This window comes from Eurosta solidaginis, chromosome 2 (genome assembly GCF_040869045.1).
Source record: "Eurosta solidaginis isolate ZX-2024a chromosome 2, ASM4086904v1, whole genome shotgun sequence".
Classification (NCBI taxonomy): domain Eukaryota; kingdom Metazoa; phylum Arthropoda; class Insecta; order Diptera; family Tephritidae; genus Eurosta; species Eurosta solidaginis.
Genome location: NC_090320.1, coordinates 23,530,578 through 23,551,708, shown reverse-complemented (window position 1 = coordinate 23,551,708; position 21,131 = coordinate 23,530,578). Strand labels below are relative to the sequence as shown.

Sequence of the window (21,131 nt, the reverse complement as noted above, 5' to 3'; positions counted from 1 at the left end):
TGAAACCATCTGTAAGTTGTTTAGAATTTATGATTTAGCTTAATTTTATTGTGTAATGTTTTAATAATTCATCGCATGTGCTTCTGTTGGTTTCCGCTGTTGAATGGCGCCCAACCAATACATAACTACAAAAGCAATGCCCTCCTTGGATATTAAGTGAGAGCATAGCGGTTTTTTTTTTGGTGCTAACAAATGTACCTGCCCTCATACGTATCTTTTCATACCGTCATCCATACCCTACTCACATTAACAAATGCGCATAAATGCATAAATTTTTGTGGCATCACCTGCTCCTTCACATTGGTGTTCATTTGTTTGTCAGCTTGGGTTATGATGCTGCCGTTTGTAGATTTGTTTGTTCTGCATGAATGTTAGTGTGTTTTACAAGCTTTACTGCTACCATTTTGGCTGAATCGCAAGCTTTTATCGTTTATAACCATGCCACATGTTGCAATGTTTATGCGGCGCATGCAACACGTTAAGATAATCTTTTCGTTTCCGTAATGTTATGCCATGCACTGCGTGCCAATTTAAGTGCAGTGAAACTGGCGCTAGAGGGCTGTAAGACATCTGACCGTAAGGCAAGAACATCTTCAACAAGCTTCAGAGCAGGCTTCCGCTTTTCAGAAGAAATGGCTAACAGTTGAGGAACTATGAAGAGAAAATGTTCTCGACGGGGGAAAAAATGTCGCCATAGCTCTTTATCACATCTAACTCTTGAAGAACTATATGGCAGTTTGAATGAAGCAAACGAAAAAAAAGCATCAGCAAGGTACGAGCCCTAAGAAGTCAAAAAAAGCGCTGAAAGTGCCCATAAGAAACCATTCTTGGAGATGATGGTATCACAGCCCCCCATAAATATCCGGAAAAAGACTTTAGGAAGTGTCTATTCCTACAAGAAGAAAAAGAAGATTATGGAATCACATCTTTGTCTGAAGTTCGGGGTTTTGGCCAATTTTCTGTTCTGGTTTAGTTCTACTGAGCCAGGAGAAGTTCAGTGAAAAAGTTTTGTCGAAACATAGAATAGGTGCAGAGATAGCTCTACTGAAAGTCAGCCTAGTTCAAGAAAAAGTAGTGTTAAATCTGAGAAATTCAGGTTCGATATGGAGGTGACAAATGTACATGTATCAGTAATTTTGTCTGAGCAGCTGAAATATCTAAGTAGGTCGCCGCGAAAACTTCAAAGAAGTCGCAGTGACTGAATGGTTGTGATCGCATCTGTGTCTCGGTCGCAATCACGTTTACCAGTAATAACAATCACAGACCTAAGCTGGGATTCAAGGGGTTAATAAGCGTAATACAAAGCTTTATAGTTTCAGAGCTTTTGCAACCCAATTGTCAACATCACCTAGACGTGTGTATCACACATATATTTAGCAGCCGAGGCTCTGGCGACCCCAAATTCCATGGAAATAGGGGGTGATATTAAATCGTACCCGAGATGGTTGGGCTTGTACTTTAATGCACCATTAATGTTACCGGAACGTACCGGATCCATATCCGGCAAAGGGCCATCAACATCAGTAACACTCCCAAAAAAACTTCGGGCAGTGTCTGTCTTTATCATTAGTACAACAACTACAACAACCGACATAAGATCTCGTCACATCACCTGTAAGAAATGCGGTGTGCAATAAGAAACGATCGAGAACTTATGAGTTCTGACTACATTTAACTACCCCAACTCAATAGGTCGGCCAGTTGGTACAATTCTCTGAGATTCTACTTTGCAAAGTCCTGATGAGTCAATAGCAGACCCTGAAGTAGTCATCTGGGGATTTTACTATATCCAGATCGAGGTACTAACGCATTGTCCTTACAATAGCTGAGCTACTGAGCGGGAAGTGACTTGTTAATATTTCCATCTTTTCATCTTGGATTGAGCTAGCAAAGCCCAGGTCGTTCTAATAATCATCCGCATTGTATTTACTCCCATAGAGAAATACTCTATTAACGTTCCAATTACTGTCGACAGTTGTACATGATAGAATCATATAAGTGTGCCTGAATACTTGCCGTCAACAACAGTCTAGAAAGATATGAAAATGTTGCAGGAGTTGATGTCAGCTTTTCAAGGAATGCCTTACTTTCTTAATATTTCAATGACAATCTACTTTCAAATATGGGATTAGCATACCAATAAGTCTGACACTAGACGTCATTAGTAAGCTCTGGTCTGACAACAGAGCCCAGTCTAGTTGGGAGCTGCCGCTCACCAATCAACGAAATATCGAAAATTAACGATATCACACTGTCTACGAAGGTTGGAGGTGCTTTTCTTCTCTTTATAGGGGCTAGAAGACCTTAAGTTATATGCAAATGAATTCACTGTGGAACGTTTTTGTGGACTATACTTTACGGTGCAGCCACAGAAGGATGATATGACGAGGAATTCTTACGAATTACTGATTTGATGCTAAGCATTCAGGAGAATGTCGGTACCCCTGGTAAGGTACTGAGATGCTGAAAACTTCTATGTCTATGAAGGATATAGTTTTAGAATTATGGAAATCGGAGTTCTTAGACAGCAATACCTATGAGAGTCTATTCCTGGCAATGCTGTGAATATTTGGTGGAAGGCTGGGATGAACCGTGGCTCTCTTCATGCTGCTGTGAAAACTAACAGCCTAGTCTTTCAGAAGTTTCAAGAACGATTATTCATTGATCTAATTCCACTTGGAGGATGTCCCTCTTTATGTAACCTAACTCAAGGGGGTTTCTTCTTTAAATTTAGGTATAATTAAACCAAATGTCGTCAGTCCTATGGGAGGCAGACACCTTAACTACCGTTTAGCTTAAAAGACTTACACATTTCAGTTCATTTCATGAAATACTAGCATTCTTTAGTTTTTTTCGTGGCGGACTACCACATCTCATTTCTTTGCGGGGAGGACTAGCACATCTCCGTTCTCATCATAAGCACATTTCAGTGCTCGTGCTAGAAGACTAACAAATCTCAGTTTTTGGCTGGAAAAGTGGCTCATTTCAGTTCTTTGAGCGTAATACTAGTGGGTTCAGTTCTTACTGCGAATACTAGCACATCTCAGTTCGTGAGACGGAAGACCAACAAATTTCAGTTTTCGAAGGAAGAATGTCTGATTTCAGTTATTGGAGTGGAAGACAAGCACATTTCTTTTCTTGCCGTGAAAGACTAGCACATTTCAGTCCTAAGCGTGGAAAACTAGCACATTTTAGTTGATTGCGTGGATAAGGGCGTTATTCCAGTTTCTTGCATGAAAGAGAACTTGTTTTCATTCCTTTTTTACGTTTTTTTTTGGGAAGACTGACAGATTTGCTTGAAAGCCCACTGGTTTGATCTGCTGAATTTGGTTGGGCTTAGGTTACACCTTTTCTAATATTTGGATGTCTGGTATTATTGATATGGGATCGCCCTCTCTAATGAACGTATTCCAAAAATGTGAAAGCTTTCGAGCAACTTGATTTAGCTCTTTTGGTTCGTAGACTGACTACATATTCAGTTTCGAGTACATTAACTCACCTACTGTACTTGTAGCATCCTCTACACGAATACTGGATGTAAAGTAGTGCAACAAGAATTTGAAGGAAATACAAAGGCATACGAAAATCCACGCGGTAGGTAGTTCAGAGATTTATGAAATAGCGGTGCATATAAAATTACTAATGTGTATCTTGCAGAATATCATCTACATACTCCGCATATTGCCCCCAATAACAATGCAACAAATGGGATTGTGTCATATAAGCTCTACGTTGACTTGAATTAATATAGCAACCAGCAGCGCGCAAGTCGTACTCACAAAAATCTCTGCCATTTGAAATAATCTGTTAACGTAACAACTGCACTGCGATGTCGTCTTGTGGTGCACTTTAATCCATTTCCTGCTAGATTGCTTGCATGTGTCCTACTAGCTTATGCTGATCCATCGCACTTTTATTGTGCAACACTTTGGCTCATTTGGTATTGCACTATTGATTGGTTTGGCTTATTGGTGTTAGTGATGCTTTTAAGTCTTAACAGCTTTTGAAGTGTGGCGCATTTACCGCTGCTACTATCATAGAGTTAATCCGCCATTAGTGTTGACGTGCGTCCACAGTAGCCAACGCAATGACATTCCATATTTCCCGCAACGTTGGAGCTATGGCGGGTTGCGTGCATTCGTGCACCAATTAGCCGTCGAACTAGTTAAATGTAAATTTTTCTTTTTAGTCGTATTTTCTATGTGAAACGCACTTCCGCTAATGATGGATTAGCGAACTTAAGAGCGTCTCACTCTTTTCGTCGTAACTGTGGCCCAATACTTTCAACCCCTCACTTGCTATTAGTTATGCGCAAGTTTCGCTCACCTCTCACTTTTCTATAATGACATCATAGTGACAGTATCGAAAGTAAATGCAAAGTAAACACTTGTTGCCACTGTTACATTTTCCAATTAAAGATTTTTTAAGATCCAGAATATACAGGGTGCTATGGTTTTTCCATTTGAAAATTTACATCATTTTTTTGCGACGGGATTTATAGGGTGGTGGTATAATATAAGATCAACGGTCAAAAGATCAATTGACGTTATGACTACATAGGATCAATTGGTTTTATGACCACTTCAAATGGTCACAAGATCAATTGACTTTATAAACTTTCACAAATTTACTTTATAGCCATTTAAGAAATTTCGGTTTGATCTTATAACCGTTTCGGGAAAAAACTTGTAATAAATGATGGCGCGAATTTTTATACCAAGTTTTCTGAAAACTTATTGGACTTCTTATCAAGGAGAGGTCCTCACTGGGCCAGTTTATTATCCGATTGTTCACTGCAACGGGAGCACCGTATTTGAAAATTTTAAATTTAAAAAATTCTCTTTTCATTCGACTGAATAAAATTATAGAGAAAACAAACGAAACTGTTTTTCAATAGTGGTTTAAATTGTAATACGGAGAGTTGCGAAACAAAATAATTGACCTTATAGCTACTATAGAAAAAAGATTGACTTTATGACCATTTACGAAAAGTAGGATGGTCATAATGTCAATATCGTTGACATTGTAACCATTTCGAATATGACTTTTTTGCCATTTGAAATTGCCATAGGGTTATTGAACGTTATGGCCGTTGACCTTGTGTCACCCCTCCGATTCATAGTGATATACGGTATGAATAAGTTAGATATCGAGCAAGGGGTGCCCAAAGTCGCCGGAGCTTCGTACCATTTCATGTAGTAGTATAAGAAGATCGGTGAACAAATTTTAGCATACAATTTACTCATGAGAAGTTAACTGCTTGGAATATAAACGATATTGATTCACCGCTTGCTCTGCTAATTTTCAGTCGCTGCACTCACACGACATGAAAGTGAACGTCGAATAAATTTCCGACTCTCTACAAAGCTCAGGCATGTCTGGTTTAAATTCGTTTATGTTAAATCTCGTTTTCAAGAACTCTCTGTTTGACCCATCTCAAATCAAAGTCTCGCTCAGAATTTGCGCTAAAACATTGTCGACTGCTCTTTAAGCGACCCTCTCTTCGCCCAATTGTCGCCTTGGCTTCATCGTGATTAATTGAAAATCGTGGATTGAGAATTGTGGTCTTCTATTCAGTAATTTTCTTGATTTGATTGTCGATGCCCGCAGAGCACAAATGTAAGCGGGAACGTGGATCTTGTGGCTAACGTAATGTTTATCTTCCAACAAATTTGTAGAGCTCCAGATCAAAACTTCTGCGATTATCGTTATAGTCCTTTTATTTCATTATTCATTTTCTCCGGTGCATTTTACAACAAACGCATGGGTTTCATACGCTCGGCATGAGCACTTCAGCGAACTTCTCCCTACTGTGCCTATTTCGGCCCATCGCCAATATATTTATGACATTTGTTCCGTCTATGACTTGAAATGCCGGCTGCAATTGGAGATACTACTTGCTCTATAAAGGCAATCAGAGCGATATCGTTATCTCATAGCGGGAGCCGCCATAAACCGCTAATTCTATTAGAATGGGCTTGTAAAATGTGCATGCTTGATCAATCAGATATTACTACCTTTGTACTACTGAAACCAAGTAAACCTGAAATGTGTTGCATAGATGTATTTTCCATATTTCTGAGATGTGATGGGATTCAAACAAAGGTTGGATAGTGCGGAAGTACCTATACTTGTTCCTGTCAGGGTGAAGAACTTTCGTTTCTGACAAATGGAAATGACAGTCGCCGATGCACACATAGGCCCATTGTGATACCACAAAAAGACAAAATCAGGAAATAGTTCTAAAGCTTAGCTATAACTATAAGTCCTCGTCACAATACTGCTACGCTAACCACTTCAAAGAGCAGTTGAGGTTACCGGTCTGAATTCGTAATATGCAAGATAACGTTGTAGACAGTGGCCGCGTTGACGCTCGAAATTCAACGCACTGATCGCCGAATAGATAAAGTCGGAATAAGTAGGGGCAATCTCTAGACTTATTCGTCCATTCGGTGTATGCAGACAGATGGGATAGGTCCACGCATAACACGTACAAGAAAAGGTTTAACAATTCGATCGAGCACCCAGGTGCGCTCGTCAAATTCCGTACCAATACCCAACCTCTTCTCAAATTCAATTAAAAAATATAACGACAAAGGTAGTTTAGCTTCATTAAAATTATTGCAGGTTAGAAATTTATGCTACTTCAATTTGTTGAATTTATTTGGCTTAAATGTCAACTAACGGGTCGAGCTCAGTATGGATGCTGAACTCTATAGTTGTTAGCTACTGCTCTGAACGCAGAATGAACTGTTAAGCTCAGCGCAGCGTACTTTTCAGGTACTTTTGACTTTAAATCTAAGTGAGTATAAACTATTTGAGAAGTTTACACCCCCGCGGTAGGCGATAGTTTCGCGAATAAAATAAGTGCAAGTATTCACTTGTATACGTCTGTCCCTTTCTTTCAAACAGCGTACGGCGTATAAAGGTAAAAAATATTAAAACACCTTGTATACATGAAACGCGGTCACTCAAGCACAACTTTTTTTTGACATCTCGTTCAAAACACGAACGCAATCTCGGTTAGCAGCTCACGGGAATTATGCACGCTTTTCTGTTTTGGCCGTGACGCCACTTGACATACGACGATTTGACATGCGCCATGGGAAACAACATGTCATCGTTTTTTGTATGTTTCATTGGTGTGGCGATGCGCCAATTCATGTGTAGTACGAGCTTAGCTACCCGTTGGTTGTTTGTTGGCTGCTGTCGCTCAGAATTGGCAGTAAATGGCACTAATCTGTGTGGTAAAGTAAACAAAAATCGTCAGTTACAACAGCATTTTGACTTGTTATTGTTGTATATCATAAAAACAAGTTTTATTAGTTGCATGCAATATGAACAAAAACAACAAGTATAATACATTGTCACCACGCAGCCAGAGTTGCTGGTTGTGTAGCTTCTTAAAAAACGTAAAACTGCTGTTGGAGATGATGATCGCAGGCGTGCTAGTAGTGCTGGCGGCAATTGGTGCGGGCTACAGTAACGTCGACCACGGTGATGGCATCAACCATGGTGACGGTGTTGGTAATATTTGTGGCAACTAATATGGCGTGTCTGATATATCGAGATGCCAACATGTCAGTATGCAGATCCGATTCACTTACAAAAGAAATGAATGGTGGAATGCCTTGACTATTAGAGTGTGCGCAGTACCGCCTATTTATGAGCTGAGCGGTGGGCGTGGTTAGGTGTTAGAAATAGGCGTTCATTATTGTGGGTTGAGACGTCATAACAATTAGCTTTCGGCGTGAATTTTTTGCAAGGCGCTTTTCTCAAAATTTCATTTTATTATGAAGGCCATGAAGTGTTGACCAGTTATCGACGTCGCTTGCATTTTGTTTTTTATGTTCGTGCGCAAGTTAATAAATTTCAAGGCTAGTGGGACCATACCTGCGCATGAGCATTAATTTCACTTCTAATGCGCATAATAATGTTTCTTCATTATTCAGGCTGTGCAAAGAAGTTTGGCTGGTGTTGGGTGGTATATTAAATTTTTCATATTTATTGCTTTTAAGAATTTGCAGTCCAGCCACTTTTGTGTTGGTGAGTTCTACTTGACCTTTGCTCAGCGCAATATCGTTTGGCTGAGGCACCTAACAGAGCTTGAAAAGGAATCTATAAAAGAAATGTTGTGATGAGGATTCCAATTTCAAAGCATCTGCTGCTTCTTATTTTGGTAGATCTTGAGAGTAATACTATCTTAGTCGATTAAATCAAGACCTAACCGGACAGACTGTACTCTTCAATATGTTTCAAACTTTGGGTTTATTAATGCAGGATTCATCTATCCCTTCCAAACTTTATCAAAATGGGTGATGGGATTATCCGAGCGGGAGGTTCTTACCTATCAGGCTGGTTGATGTTCCCGTGAAAGCGAAAGCCACAAGTTGCGATGTGAATGTCTTATCAATATCTCCATAAAGCAAAATTTCGACAACATTTCACTCATTTTTACCCTTGCGACGAAAGACGAAAACCAAAGCCAATGGAGAGAAGGACGTAAGCATTTTGAGGAAATACGGCACCTGAGAACTTAGCCGTATGAAGCAAAAAAACACAAGCAGGTCCTTGGTGAACTCCACAAACAGGCGTCGGACCTTTATGCCGGGAATTGCCCGGTAAATCCAGTACTCGGGGAACAGTACCCAAAACTTGCGGAAGAGGAATGCATACTCCCCAGGGAAGCGCGAGTCACTCTGGCTCAACTTCGTTCTGGATACTGCAACAGGTTAAACTCTTACATATCCGGAATCAACAGCGAAATACAAAATGTATGCCCCGCTTGCAATGTGTCCCCTCATGACACCAACCATCTCTTTAATTGTAATATGGAACCAACACCTCTAACACCCCTTTCGTTATGGTCCATCCCTGTCGAAACAGCAAGTTTCCTTGGACTCCCGTTAGAGGATATTGATGACAATTTGTGATGGGTCGCAGCTATTAGGTGGGGCGAAACATTGATACAACAACAACAACAGAAGGACGTATGGGTTTAAGGGGCTGTGTAGCGCAACCCTTCAACACAATTGTCAACCTTACCTATTCGTATTATTTTGGGAGGCGAGGCTCTGGCGAACCTGAGTACCGCAACGAAAGGAGGCGGTTGAGTGACCTAGAAGATTCAACGTGTTCATATCAAACCGTTACGAGATGGTTGGCCTATCAGCTTAATGGTGCTATTTTCCGGACCATGCGGGATCATGATCTGAGAATGGACCTTCAACATCGATAAAAGTCACCAAAAACCCTTTGGGAGTCTCCTTATCACTACAAGTAAGTGAGGAAGAAGTACGTATTCCATGACCGACTGGAACACACATACGAGCACTGTTCCCGCTATATTACAAAAACGTTGTTGGCGTCTTCACTGCTAGGTTGGACAGAGAAAGGTTTTTAGGTCAACCTCGACAACTTAATGGAGTAAGGCTGATCGACTACGCCGGTACCCGAATATGGTCACCAAATTTTAACATAAAATTTCCACCTAGTTGCAATCGCAATAGCCAGCCAATTAATTCGCTACTCGGCTGGCGTTCAGGCGCTCCAAGGACACAACTCAAACTATCTCTAGAGCACTTCGTGCTGCAGTCAAAACAAAGAACGCTACTGATCGAATCCAAAGAGAATAATGTGCGAATACCTTCGAGGGGTGACTGCCATAAAAACCTGCATCTACCCCCTTCATCATTCGATTCTAGGGAAAGAGCAAATGAGGTTAAGTTGATAGATAGATAGATAGATTGATATTTATTATTAATATGTTTACATATTTTTTGATTTCACAATAAATTTTAAATATCACAAATTCATTTTCAATTCACAGACGTGTATGATATATATATATTAAGTAATAAAAAGTAAAAAGTAATAAAAAGTATTTTAGCCTCGAATAAGATCTATACATAGCCGTTTAAAATTCATAATATTAGCCTCTCCTTTGATATAATCAGGTAACGAGTTAAATATGTTAAGGCCCTTATATAATAATGTGATTTGGGCTGCAGTAGTCCGCTGTAATCCTAGTCGAAAGTCATTCGCATTCCGCACAGCATATTGGTGTGTATCTCTAACATACTGAATGCAACTTGTTAAATACATCGGCGCCCTGTTCTGTTTAATTTTAAAAATCATTATTAGTGTATTGAGCATCAGTTTTTGCTCAATATTTAGCCATTTCAATGTTTCAAGCATGTGACTTATTGGGGTGTATTTGTGGCATTTTATTATTGATCTCATACATTTGTTTTGTAATTTCTGTATTCTTCCTATTTGTGATTGGTTACAAGATGTGTACAGAATTGTGGAACAGTATTCAAAATGTGGCTTTATGATTGTATTGTATATTTTTATTGCTGTTAAAGTGTCTAATTTATTTCGTATTCTTCTAAAGAAGTAAATCTTTTTTGCAGCTTTTTTACACAAATAGTCCACGTGATTGTTAAATTTGAGCTCATTGTCTATTATTATTACTTGCTCAATACTAGTATTATTTATCACTAAATTTATTTCGCTATTTGTATTCATCACCATTACTTTTGTTTTCTCTTCATTCAATGTGAGCCTATTCATTTTAAGCCATTTCATAATTTCATCTATATCACATTCTAACTTTCGTTTACATTCTTCCACTGTTTCTGCTTCTGTATATACCAATGTGTCGTCTGCATACATTACCAATTTGGATTTTGATATCACTTTTCCTATATCATTTATGTAAATTATAAACAGAATTGCTCCCAGAAGAGATCCTTGGGGCACCCCTGTATTCACATATGAAAAACTTGATTTTGTGGATTTTATTTTTGTTTGCTGTCTACGATTTGTAAGGTAGTCCTTAAACCAAAGTAGCTCTTTTCCTCTTATTCCATACATATACAGCTTTTTTATTAGAATATCTCTGTCTATTGTTTCAAATGCTCTTTTAAAATCAAGAAATAGAGCTGCTATTATTGTTTTTCGTGGACACTTCTTCCACTCACTTACGACGAAGTTTATTGCACTTTCACATGAATGATTCTTACGAAATCCGGACTGGTTTAGAGACAGTATTTATTGAGCTTATCAGCTATTTCATTTTCATCACTTATTTCTTCGTTTTTATAAATTATAGAGCTTGTTTCGTTTACATCTTTGCTAAGTATTAAATTTTTAAGTATTTTCCACATTTCTTTTTGATTTGTTGCGCTATTGATTTTTAGCTTAAAGTATTTATTTTTTGCCTTTATTATCTCTTGTTTGTATGTTTTACATACACTTTTATAAATTAACCATGAATTGGTATCGTCCATTACTCTTGCAGCTTGGTATGCTCTAATTTTGTTTATTTTTAGCTTCTTTAACGTTGAGTTAAACCATTTGTTGCGATAATAATAAGATAAGATATAAAAATAATTCGACCATGAAATGGCTTAGGAAAGTTGTCCAATTTCTTCAAAACAAAGCAAAAGAGCACGATTTGAAGTGGCAGAGGAATTATTTTACCCAGAGCTTAGGTAAATATTTATAACTAAGTGGCTTTTAAGGCAATAGTTTCACTTCATCGAAGTGTCTTGGAGTGCAAACGAGCACGAGAGAGTATTCACTGAGAGCGAAGCGTTTTTATGTATTGGGGTTCCATTTATAACAGGATTAAGAGTGATGAAAAAGCTAATGAGGATGAGGGACTCCATGCATTTACGGTATACGTTCCAGTCCGTTTGAATTGAAAGGGGAATATAAGTTGCCTGGCGGTCACATCTCTAACGTTAAGTATAAGTTTTACGAAATTGGACTATCAAAGTAGGTTATATTGGTAAATGGAAAAGACTTGAGGCTAATGATGCGACAGTGACAGCAGAAGCATAAAGTGCTGGTTGTGTTCGTGTAATTCGCTCGCTAGGCCAAAGCTCCGACTGCAGGGTAGGAGATTTGTTAGGTCTTATCATTTAAGCTGTTTGCAAGTAGTATTTGCGGGGAGGACGGAGTTATTTTGTAATATGCGTGCTGATTCTTAGTTGGGTCAAATAATTTCCGATAACACTATGGACACATTCAGTTTATGTAAGGGCCTTATGGACTGACCAATTCAATCTAACCTGGATAAGGTTCATATGGGAAATAAAATTGTTTAGTAGACATTAATTTGGAAATATGTGGTTGGAACACTGAGGCGCCATCCGGCACTTACTGAGGTCACTAACAATGGACAAAAGTATCTCCGATCAGGATTGTGAGAAATTTCTATCCACGCCATCTCAACATTGCCCTGCTATTATTGAGTAAAAATAACGGATCTTTTGTTTTTTCTTTTTGTACAGATTTTCCGAACATAGTTGAACGGAAATCCCTACAATCAAAATGATATGTTGCTGCCGGATGAAACCTACGATCAACACGACAAAAACCCGACCATAGCAGTATCCGATCAAAATACACTCAGTAAATCTACAAACAAAAATAAGACTTCGAAAACCAAAGTTAAGCCTACAAAGCATCAACTCCAGCAACGCAATGACTCACTTTCTGGTAGCGCGGGAGCAATCAGTGGCGGCAGCGGAAGCGGCAGTGCTGCCGACAGTAACAATAGCAGAATCAAGAGTACCGCGAGCGTGTCCTTCCCCTACTCCACGTCAAATTTCTTCACAAATATTCTCGACACATTGGGTGACATCCTGCCGCAATGCGAAGAATTCACACACCAGCAACCAGCACAAAAAGAAGAAAACGCAGCCGCATCAGCTGAAAGTACCAACCTCTGCGATAGCAGTAGCAGCGAAAGCACCGCTGAGGAGTGGGATCCGAGCGCACGACGATTGACAACAAATGCGGACATGTTGCACGTTATTTGCGATAATTTCTTGCGTCGTTATCGAATACGTCCGGACTTCTTTTGTCAGTATCAGCAAGCATTTAGGTAAGTTTTGGAATGATGATGAGGCCATGTTTTTTAAGCAAAAAATACAAATACTCGAAATATTTGTTTTTCTTAGCTCTGCTACGTTAATGCAGCAAACAACAAAACCAAAGAATGTGAAAACAACGAATGTTGCATGCCACGAACCCGTCACTTTTGCTGCTACCGAGCGTTGTGCAATAAAAACTGAAGACATTGCAGTGACAATAAAATCGGATGAGACAAAAATAAAATTAGATAAGCAGATGGAGATGCAGCAGCAGCAAGAAGAGCAAGAAAAGCTATTTAAACAACAGCAGCAAAAACAACAACGTCAAGCTGAATTGCAAAATCTGTATACATTACCGCTGATTAAACACAAAAAAACATGCAATGCATCAACAACAACAACCAAAGTAGCTGATGCTGCTGCTGCTGCTGCGGTTGTTGGCGCAGGTAAGTGCAGTTGTACGATCGCGTGTCGAATATTTAGAACAGCAACAACTAATGCAACAACAGCGCCATCCATGTATGTTGGAGTATTTTAATTGCAACAACGTGCTGAAATTCTCATACTATAACACCCAGCTTTTTTTGTTATGGCTAATGTTATTGCTACATTCTACACATATCTACATACCACTCGATGCATTACAATTAATTAAGCAAAAAATTTGTGCAATGCTAAATTCAAATCGAAAGTGCTTTTGATATAAATAAGCGCTAAGGTGGTAGGCTCTTATTCTAGGGGTGCTAACCTCATGTTCTGTGCCAAAACCTTTTGAAATGGTGAAAGATACTGTATTTAATTAGCGAGCTTTGCTCATATTGCTTATACAATGGTTTTTGTTATTGATATTAGAGAAAAAGTTTACAAACGACTTTACTTCTTCATCAGCTAGCTTTTCGGGAGCTGAGCATTGAACTCGAATCTCCAACATTGATACCAGTGCAAAGGCATATGCCTTTTACCTACTCAGCCATTACAATTGGTCTCTAAGAATTGCCTCTCTGTTTCTACTTTTGGCTCCCAGTAGTGAAATATAGGTGTTTGACAACACTTCAATTTATTTCATACCCTTTTTACACTCAGCTGAGCAGAGCTCACAGAGTATATTAATTTTGTTCGCATAACGGTACCCCGTAACGGCATTAACTAATCGAGATAGATATAGGCTTCTATATATCGAACTGATCTGGGCGCAAGAAATTCATTTAGCCATGTCCGTCCGTCCGTCCGTCCGTCTGTCCGTCTGTCCGTAAACACGATAACTTGAGTAAGCTTTGAGATATCTTAATGAAATTTGGTATGTAAGTTCCTGGGCACTCATCTCAAATCGCTACTTAAAATGAACGAAATCAGACTATAATCACGCACACTTTTTCGATATCGAAAATTCCGAAAAAGTGCGATAATTCATTACCAAAAACGGCTAAGGCGATGAAACTTGGTAGGTGGGTTGACCTTATGATGCAGAATAGAAAATTAGTAAAATTTTGGAAAATAGGCGTGGCACCGCCTACTGAAAAAAAAGGTAATTTAAAGTTTTTCAAGCTGTAATTTGGCAGCTGAGTATGTAATGTTCAGTTACACCAGAACTTAGCCTTCCGTAATTGTTAAATTTGACTTTATGGTTATTTGTGAAAATTCCGTTAGACCCTACGACCATTTAGTAAGAGATTCAAGGGGTTTATAAGCGCAATACAAAGCTTTTATAGGGATGGCCTAGAAGGTTTAATGTGGTCATATTAATCGTTCTCGAGATGGTCGGTATCCGGCAAAGGACCCTCAACATCGATAATACTCCCCAAACCCTCGGGGAGTGTCTTTATTGTTAATAAAACATCAACAACCATTTCGTGAAAGAGGCCAGGCTGAATATGTTCTTTTTATAATAAAAAAATGCGGGCCGGGACATTTTTTTTATCCGATTTGTGATATTGTGGCTATTTCATATGGTCATAACTTCAATTGACCTTGTGACCATTTAAAGTGGTCGTAAGACCATATGACTCCCCCCTCCATAACATGGGCTAGCGCGGCAGCTGCTATTGGTACTTTAGTATCACATTCGTCATTCGGAATTCAATCACCTTCCGAAATATTTCAAATTCCACACGAAATTCTGATAACAAAATATTTCATTTGAAGTTAATTCACACTTAATTATTACATGAAATATGTTTAATTCGATGCCTTGTTGTTGTTGTTGTTGTAGCAGTGCTTCGCCCCACCTAACAGCCGCGACCGATCACAAATTGTCATCAATATCCTCCAACGGGTGTCCAAGGAAACTGTTTCAACAGGGGTGGACCATGATGAAAGGGGTGTTAGAGGCGTAGGTTCCACATTACAATTAAAGAGATGGTTGGTGTCATGTGGGGACACATTGCAAGCGGGGCATACATTTTGAATGTCGGGGTTGATTCTGGATAGGTAAGAGTTTAACTTGTTACAGTATCCAGAACGAAGTTGAACAAGAGTGACACGCGTTTCCCTGGGGAGTATGCGTTCCTCTTCCACAAGTTTTGGGTACTTTTCTTTGAGTACTGGTTTCACTGGGCAATTCCCGGCATAAAGGTCCGACGCCTGTTTGTGGAGTTCACTGAGGACCTGCTTGTGTTTTTTGCTTCATACGGCTGGGTTCTCAGGTGCCGTATTTCCTCAAAATGCTTACGGAGATAACTCCCTTAGCCCCTAGGCGGTGTTGGCTCATCAATCAGATGTCTGTTTGGATGCCCAGGTTTCTGTGTATTCAACAGGAACTGTTTGGTTAGCATCTCATTTCTCTCCCTGACAGGGAGTATTCTCGCCTCATTATGTAGATGGTGTTCTGGGGACATAAGAAGACAGCCCGTGGCTACTCTGAGAGCAGTATTTTGGCAGGCCTGTAGCTTCTTCCAGTGGGTAATTTTTAGGCTTGGCGACCATATGGGTGACGCGTAACACATAATCGGCTGGCTAATTGCTTTGTATGTAGTCATGAGCGTTTCTTTATCTTTTCCCCAGGTACTGCCAGCAAGGGATTTGAGGATTTTATTATGGCTCTGGATTTTCGGAACAATTGCGGCTGCGTGCTCACCAAAATGTAGATCCTGATCAAACGTCACACCCAAGATTTTGGGGTGTACGACAGTCGGTAGCGTAGTGCCATCGACGTGGATGTTCAAAATGGTCGACATTTGGGACGTCCATGTTGTAAATAACGTCGCGGAAGATTTAGTCGGTGATAATGCCAGGTTTCGTGAGGCGAAAAAACTGGAGAGATCAGGGAGGTAGCCGTTTATTCTGTTGCAGAGCTCATCGATCTGTGGGCCTGTGGCCATTATTGTGCAGTCATCGGCGTATGAAACGATAGTGACTCCTTCTGGTTGTGAAGGTAGCTTAGATATGTAGAAACTAAACAAAAGTGGGGATAGGACACCACCCTGTGGAACCCCTTGTTTAGTTCTTCTTGGTTTTGATGTTTCGTTTCTAAATTGCACCGATGCCTGCCGACCCCCGGTCCACCTTTTAAGACATGGGGGAAGGGTAGACCCTTCCAGGTCTTGCAGTAACGTGCCATAGTTGACCGTATCAAAAGCTTTTGATAGGTCTAGCGCTACGAGTACTGTTCTATGGTGGGGGCTTTGATTTAAACTGCAATTTATCTGGGTGCTGATGGCATTTAGCGCGGTGGTGGTGCTATGGAGTTTTCTGAAGCCATGCTGATGACAGGCTAGCTGCAAATTTGCTAGGAAGTAGGGGAGCAAAATGGTCTTTGCTACTGGCGATAGGAGAGATATCGGACGATGCGACTCTCCTATGTTAGCTGGTTTCCCGGCTTTAGTAGCGGGACCGCCTTAGCCATTTTCCATTTTTCGGGTATGACAAAGGTGGAAAGAGACAGGTTGACGACATGTGCTAAGTATTTGAAACCCTCTTTCCCAAGGCTTTTAAGCCGGGCATGGCTATGCAGTCTGGGCCCACTGCTTTGGATGGTTTAGCATGACCAATGGCATCTTCAACCTCTCTGGCGGTGATGGTAATTGGTGACGCGCTGAATTAATGTTTATGTGCGTGTCTGTTGGCCCTCCGTCTATCTTTGTCGACCGTAGAATGGAATACATATTGAAGGCAGAAAGCGCTCGCGCATTTTTTCGAATCCGACAGCACTATATCGCCGAAGGCGATGGAAACTTTGTCATTGTACTTAGACGGATTCAATAGGGACTTTACGGTGGAACAAAGTTTGCCCACACCGGCAGAGAGGTTACAGCCTCTTAGTGCTCCTCCCATTTAGCCCGCTTGTGTTCATCCACAAGCAATCTGATGCGTTGGTTTATATCCCTTATTTGGGGGTCGCCTGGGTCGAGCTGTCTTATAAAGTCACGTTCTCTCGCTAAATTTGCGGCCTCCGCCGGGAAGTGGTCCGAATTTCGGAAATTCTCCCGGCGGGAATGAAACGTGCCGAGGCGGATTCAATGACCTTGCAGAAAGCACGCTCCCCTTGGCGGGCATCAGTCGGGATAGGGCGGGCAGCAAAGAGGTTGTCTTTAAAAGATTTGTATTCGTCCCACTTTCCTTTTTTAAAGTTTATGAAAGTGCGTTTTTCTGTAACGATGAAGTCGGCGGTGCGCTCGAATGAAATAAGTATAGGCAGGTGGTCGAATGCCAATGTTACCATCGGCTGCCAGTTGACGCAGTTTACGAGTTCTGCGCTCACGATTGAGATATCCGGCGAACTGTGACAGCTTCCTCCCATACGTGTGGGGGCGTCTCCGTTTATTGTGCAGAACGTCGTTTCTTCTATTTCATCCGCCAACATCTCACCCCTACTGTCCGCCCGCAAGTTTGAATGCCATAGATCGTGATGGGCATTAAAGTCGCCTAAGATAATGCGATTGTTGCCAGTGAGTAAGGCGCTAATATTAGGGCGGTATCCACTGGGGCAACAGGTGGCGGGAGGGATGTAGATGTTGATGATTTCTAGGTTTGCATCGCCTGACCGGACAGATAGGCCTTGACGTTCTAAGACATTGTCCCTGCGGTCGATGCCAGGATCAAATATATGATATTGCGCAGAGTGGTGTATGATAAACGCGAGGCCGCCTCCATTTCCGCTCATGCGATCTTTTCTGTGGATATTCAATGCAATTCGATTTTTATTAAAAAATCATCCAGCCTTCTTTCGATGTCAAGGGTGTAATGCGGTGTATGCCTATGGGATGATTTGCAGCAAGGGCAGCTGTTGTGGCAGTCATTAAGTTAGAAGCCTGAGCCTTCTTTGCTTGCAAGTGATCGTACGAGCAAGATTAATCACTCAGCAACCTATAACGACGAGGAGAAGAGTGCTACAACAACAGCACAATACAAGGATGGTGAAAGTGTGCCATTAGGGAGCGGCAGGCGAGTCAACAGAGAAAAAAGTGGATAACGTGGCAGAGCATAGAAAATAGCCCTCTCACAGTACCGGGCAATATTAAAAATTGCGCAGCTCTTGGGTTGCTGGGGTCGAACAAACCGCTAGTAGGCATTTCACGGTGAGAGCGTAGATGTAGATCGCAGGCAGTTCGTTATCAAGAAATATCGCTAGAAACCTTAAGAATAAGTTTTGTTATCTGTTCTATGTGCTGATCTTACTTATCAACATTCTGTTGTATAACCATGTGCCGCTTTACGGCCTACAAAAACAGATATCCTGTCAATAAGGCGTTTTCAAACTGAAATATGTCATTTGTTTTCTTTTTTAGCAGTGAATGTGCTTGTTACGTTGCGGGATCCAAGCCCAACGCATAATTTTAACTCAAGCGGAAGAAATTTACGCATTCTTAGCGATCCCTGCTTGCTGAATAGGTACTGCACACCTCAGTGAGCCTCTTAAGCCGAGTATGTTGGATTGATAAACTGATCCCGCCAATTGATTTCCCACGTTATTTCATAGTGCGTCAACGAGGTACGGGATTGAGCATTGCCGCGTAACTGAGTTCTCCAAACCAGTGACACTACCCATCTCCATTATACTCCCACGAACCGATTCGTATCGCTTAGGCGGTTGAAGGTCTATTAGTGAATAATAAATTTAGATGCTTCTTACTTAAATGAACTTTTCTGCAGGTCACACTTCTTGGGCCAAAACTTTCTCCACAGAATTAAGATAATAATAATAATTTGGAGAGATATACCGCAGAGGAGATCAATGCGATTTTCCTCCAATTTGTAATAGAGCAAATTCCTTAGGTATTTTAGTGTAAGTTTTTCCGGAAGTTTAAAATGGGACCTTCGGTATGACAGATCAGCTCAGCTGAGCAGAGCGCATAGGGTATATTAAATTTGTTCGCATAACGGTACCCCGTAACGGCATAAACTAATCCAGATAGATATAGACTTCTATATATCGGAATGATCTGGGCGAAAAAAGAAATTCATTTATCCATGTCCGTCTGTCCGTAAACACAATAACTTGAGTAAATTTTGAGGTATCTAAATAAAATTTGGTACGTACGTTCCGGGGCACTCATCTTAGATCGCGATTTAAAAAGAACGAAATCGGACTATAACCATGCCCATTTCTCCCCGTACGGGAATTCCCATCGACTTAATAAAATTTTTAAGCTCTAATTCAATTTTTTAACTGTATTTCGTAATAGTTTGATAGAAAAATAAAAATTAAACAAATATTACGATGTTGTTGCTGTTGTTGTAGCTATAACGACACTCCTCGAAGGTTTTGGTGAGTGTTATCCGTGTTGATATTCCTATGCCTGATGTATATGGATCCGGTAAGTTACACTAACAAGTAGCATTAAGTTATTAGCCACCCCATCCCGGAAACGATTCAACATGACCACATTGAACTTTGTAGGCCATTCCGCCTCCCACCCCCTAGTTCCATGAAGAACTTGTGGTCGCCAGGGGCTTGCCTGCTAAATATGTGTATGATACTTTTATATTTGTAACAGGATTCGAGTCTCGTAGTTGAGGTTTACTATTATAATCCCCAAATACTACGATGATGGAGCATATCGTTGGTCCATGGAAGACTAATACGGTTCGTGTTCGCATGGGAAGCTAGCACAGTTCGTTATATGCGTGGGAGAGATTTTAATTGTTGTTCGTGAAACGTGCTAGTTTTCCGCGCGTACAACGAACTATGCTAGTTTTTAGCGAGAAGAACAGAAAAGTGTTAGCCTTCCATGGGACCGACGATATGGTCTTAATATTTTGGGCTCTTTATAGGGCCCCGAATTTTCTTTATTTAATAATTCGTTTTACTTCCATTTAATTTATTTTACTGACCAATCCCAATTGTACGCAAATGGACCTAGATCGGTTCAATTATGACCCAATGCGGCCACCGTGGTGTGATGGTAGCGTGCTCCGCCTATTACACCGTATGCCCTGAGTTCGCACCCCGGGCAAAGCAACATCAAATTTTAGAAATAAGGTTTTTCAATTAGAAGACAATTTTTCTAAGCGGCGTCGCCCTTCGGCAGTGTTTGGCAAGCGCTCCGGGTGTATTTCTGCCATGAAAAGCTCTCAGCGAAAACTCATCTGCCTTGCAGATGCCGTTCGGAGTCGGCTTAAAACATGTAGGTCCCGTCCGGTCAATTTGTAGGGAAAATCAAGAGGAGCACGACGCAAATTGGAAGAGAAGCTCGGCCTTAGATCTCTTCGGAGGTTATCGCGCCTTACATTTATTTATTTTTTTTTTTTTTTTGTAAACACAACAGTTCAATCTCAAGCTTACTCTCTTCAGGATTAATCGCACGATTTTTTGTAGTGTAGCTTCACATAGCGTACCAACATATGTTCAAACCTGATGGCTATCAAAAAATATTGCATACTTACAGGCGCACAGTAATGATCTTGTCAAACTGAACTTAATTGTAACCGTAAACAAAAAAACGAAATTAAATTCTTGCAGCTGATTCTTTAACGTCTTTGCACCATACATACATACAAATATGTGTACATATGTGTATTTCTATCATCACATACATATGCATATGTTTGTTTTCTTAACATTCAGAAGTTAACCAATACATACATAAGTATGTGGGAGAGCGTATGCTCTCATTGTCGATTGGAAATTGCATTGACAACCTGTTTGAAGTGCAAACAAGTAAGGAAGGCTAAGTTCGGGTGTAACCGAACATTACATACTCAGCTGAGAGCTTTGGAGACAAAATAAGGGAAAATCACCATTTAGCAAAATTAACCTAGGGTAACCCTGGAATGTGTTTGTATGACATGGGTTTCAAATGGAAGGTA

General features: G+C 40.5%; 1 protein-coding gene across 1 annotated transcript; it reads left to right on the top strand.

Annotated features, from left to right (window-relative positions):
• Positions 1-12,347: 12,347 nt before the first annotated feature.
• On the top strand, positions 12,348-20,622 carry LOC137241477 (epidermal growth factor receptor substrate 15 homolog). Its single transcript, XM_067769088.1, has 3 exons — positions 12,348-12,898; positions 12,975-13,333; positions 20,591-20,622. Exons 1-3 carry the CDS (start codon positions 12,348-12,350, stop codon positions 20,620-20,622), a joined length of 942 nt encoding a protein of 313 aa, XP_067625189.1.
• The last annotated feature ends 509 nt before the right edge of the window (positions 20,623-21,131 follow it).

Coding starts and splice junctions, on each gene's coding strand:
- LOC137241477 (XM_067769088.1), top strand. CDS start 12,348: ATGTTGCTGCCGGATGAAACCTACGATCAACACGACAAAAACCCGACC. Junction 12,899..12,974: donor CAGTATCAGCAAGCATTTAG/GTAAGTTTTGGA, acceptor TGTTTTTCTTAG/CTCTGCTACGTTAATGCAGC. Junction 13,334..20,590: donor TGCTGCGGTTGTTGGCGCAG/GTAAGTGCAGTT, acceptor TAAACACAACAG/TTCAATCTCAAGCTTACTCT.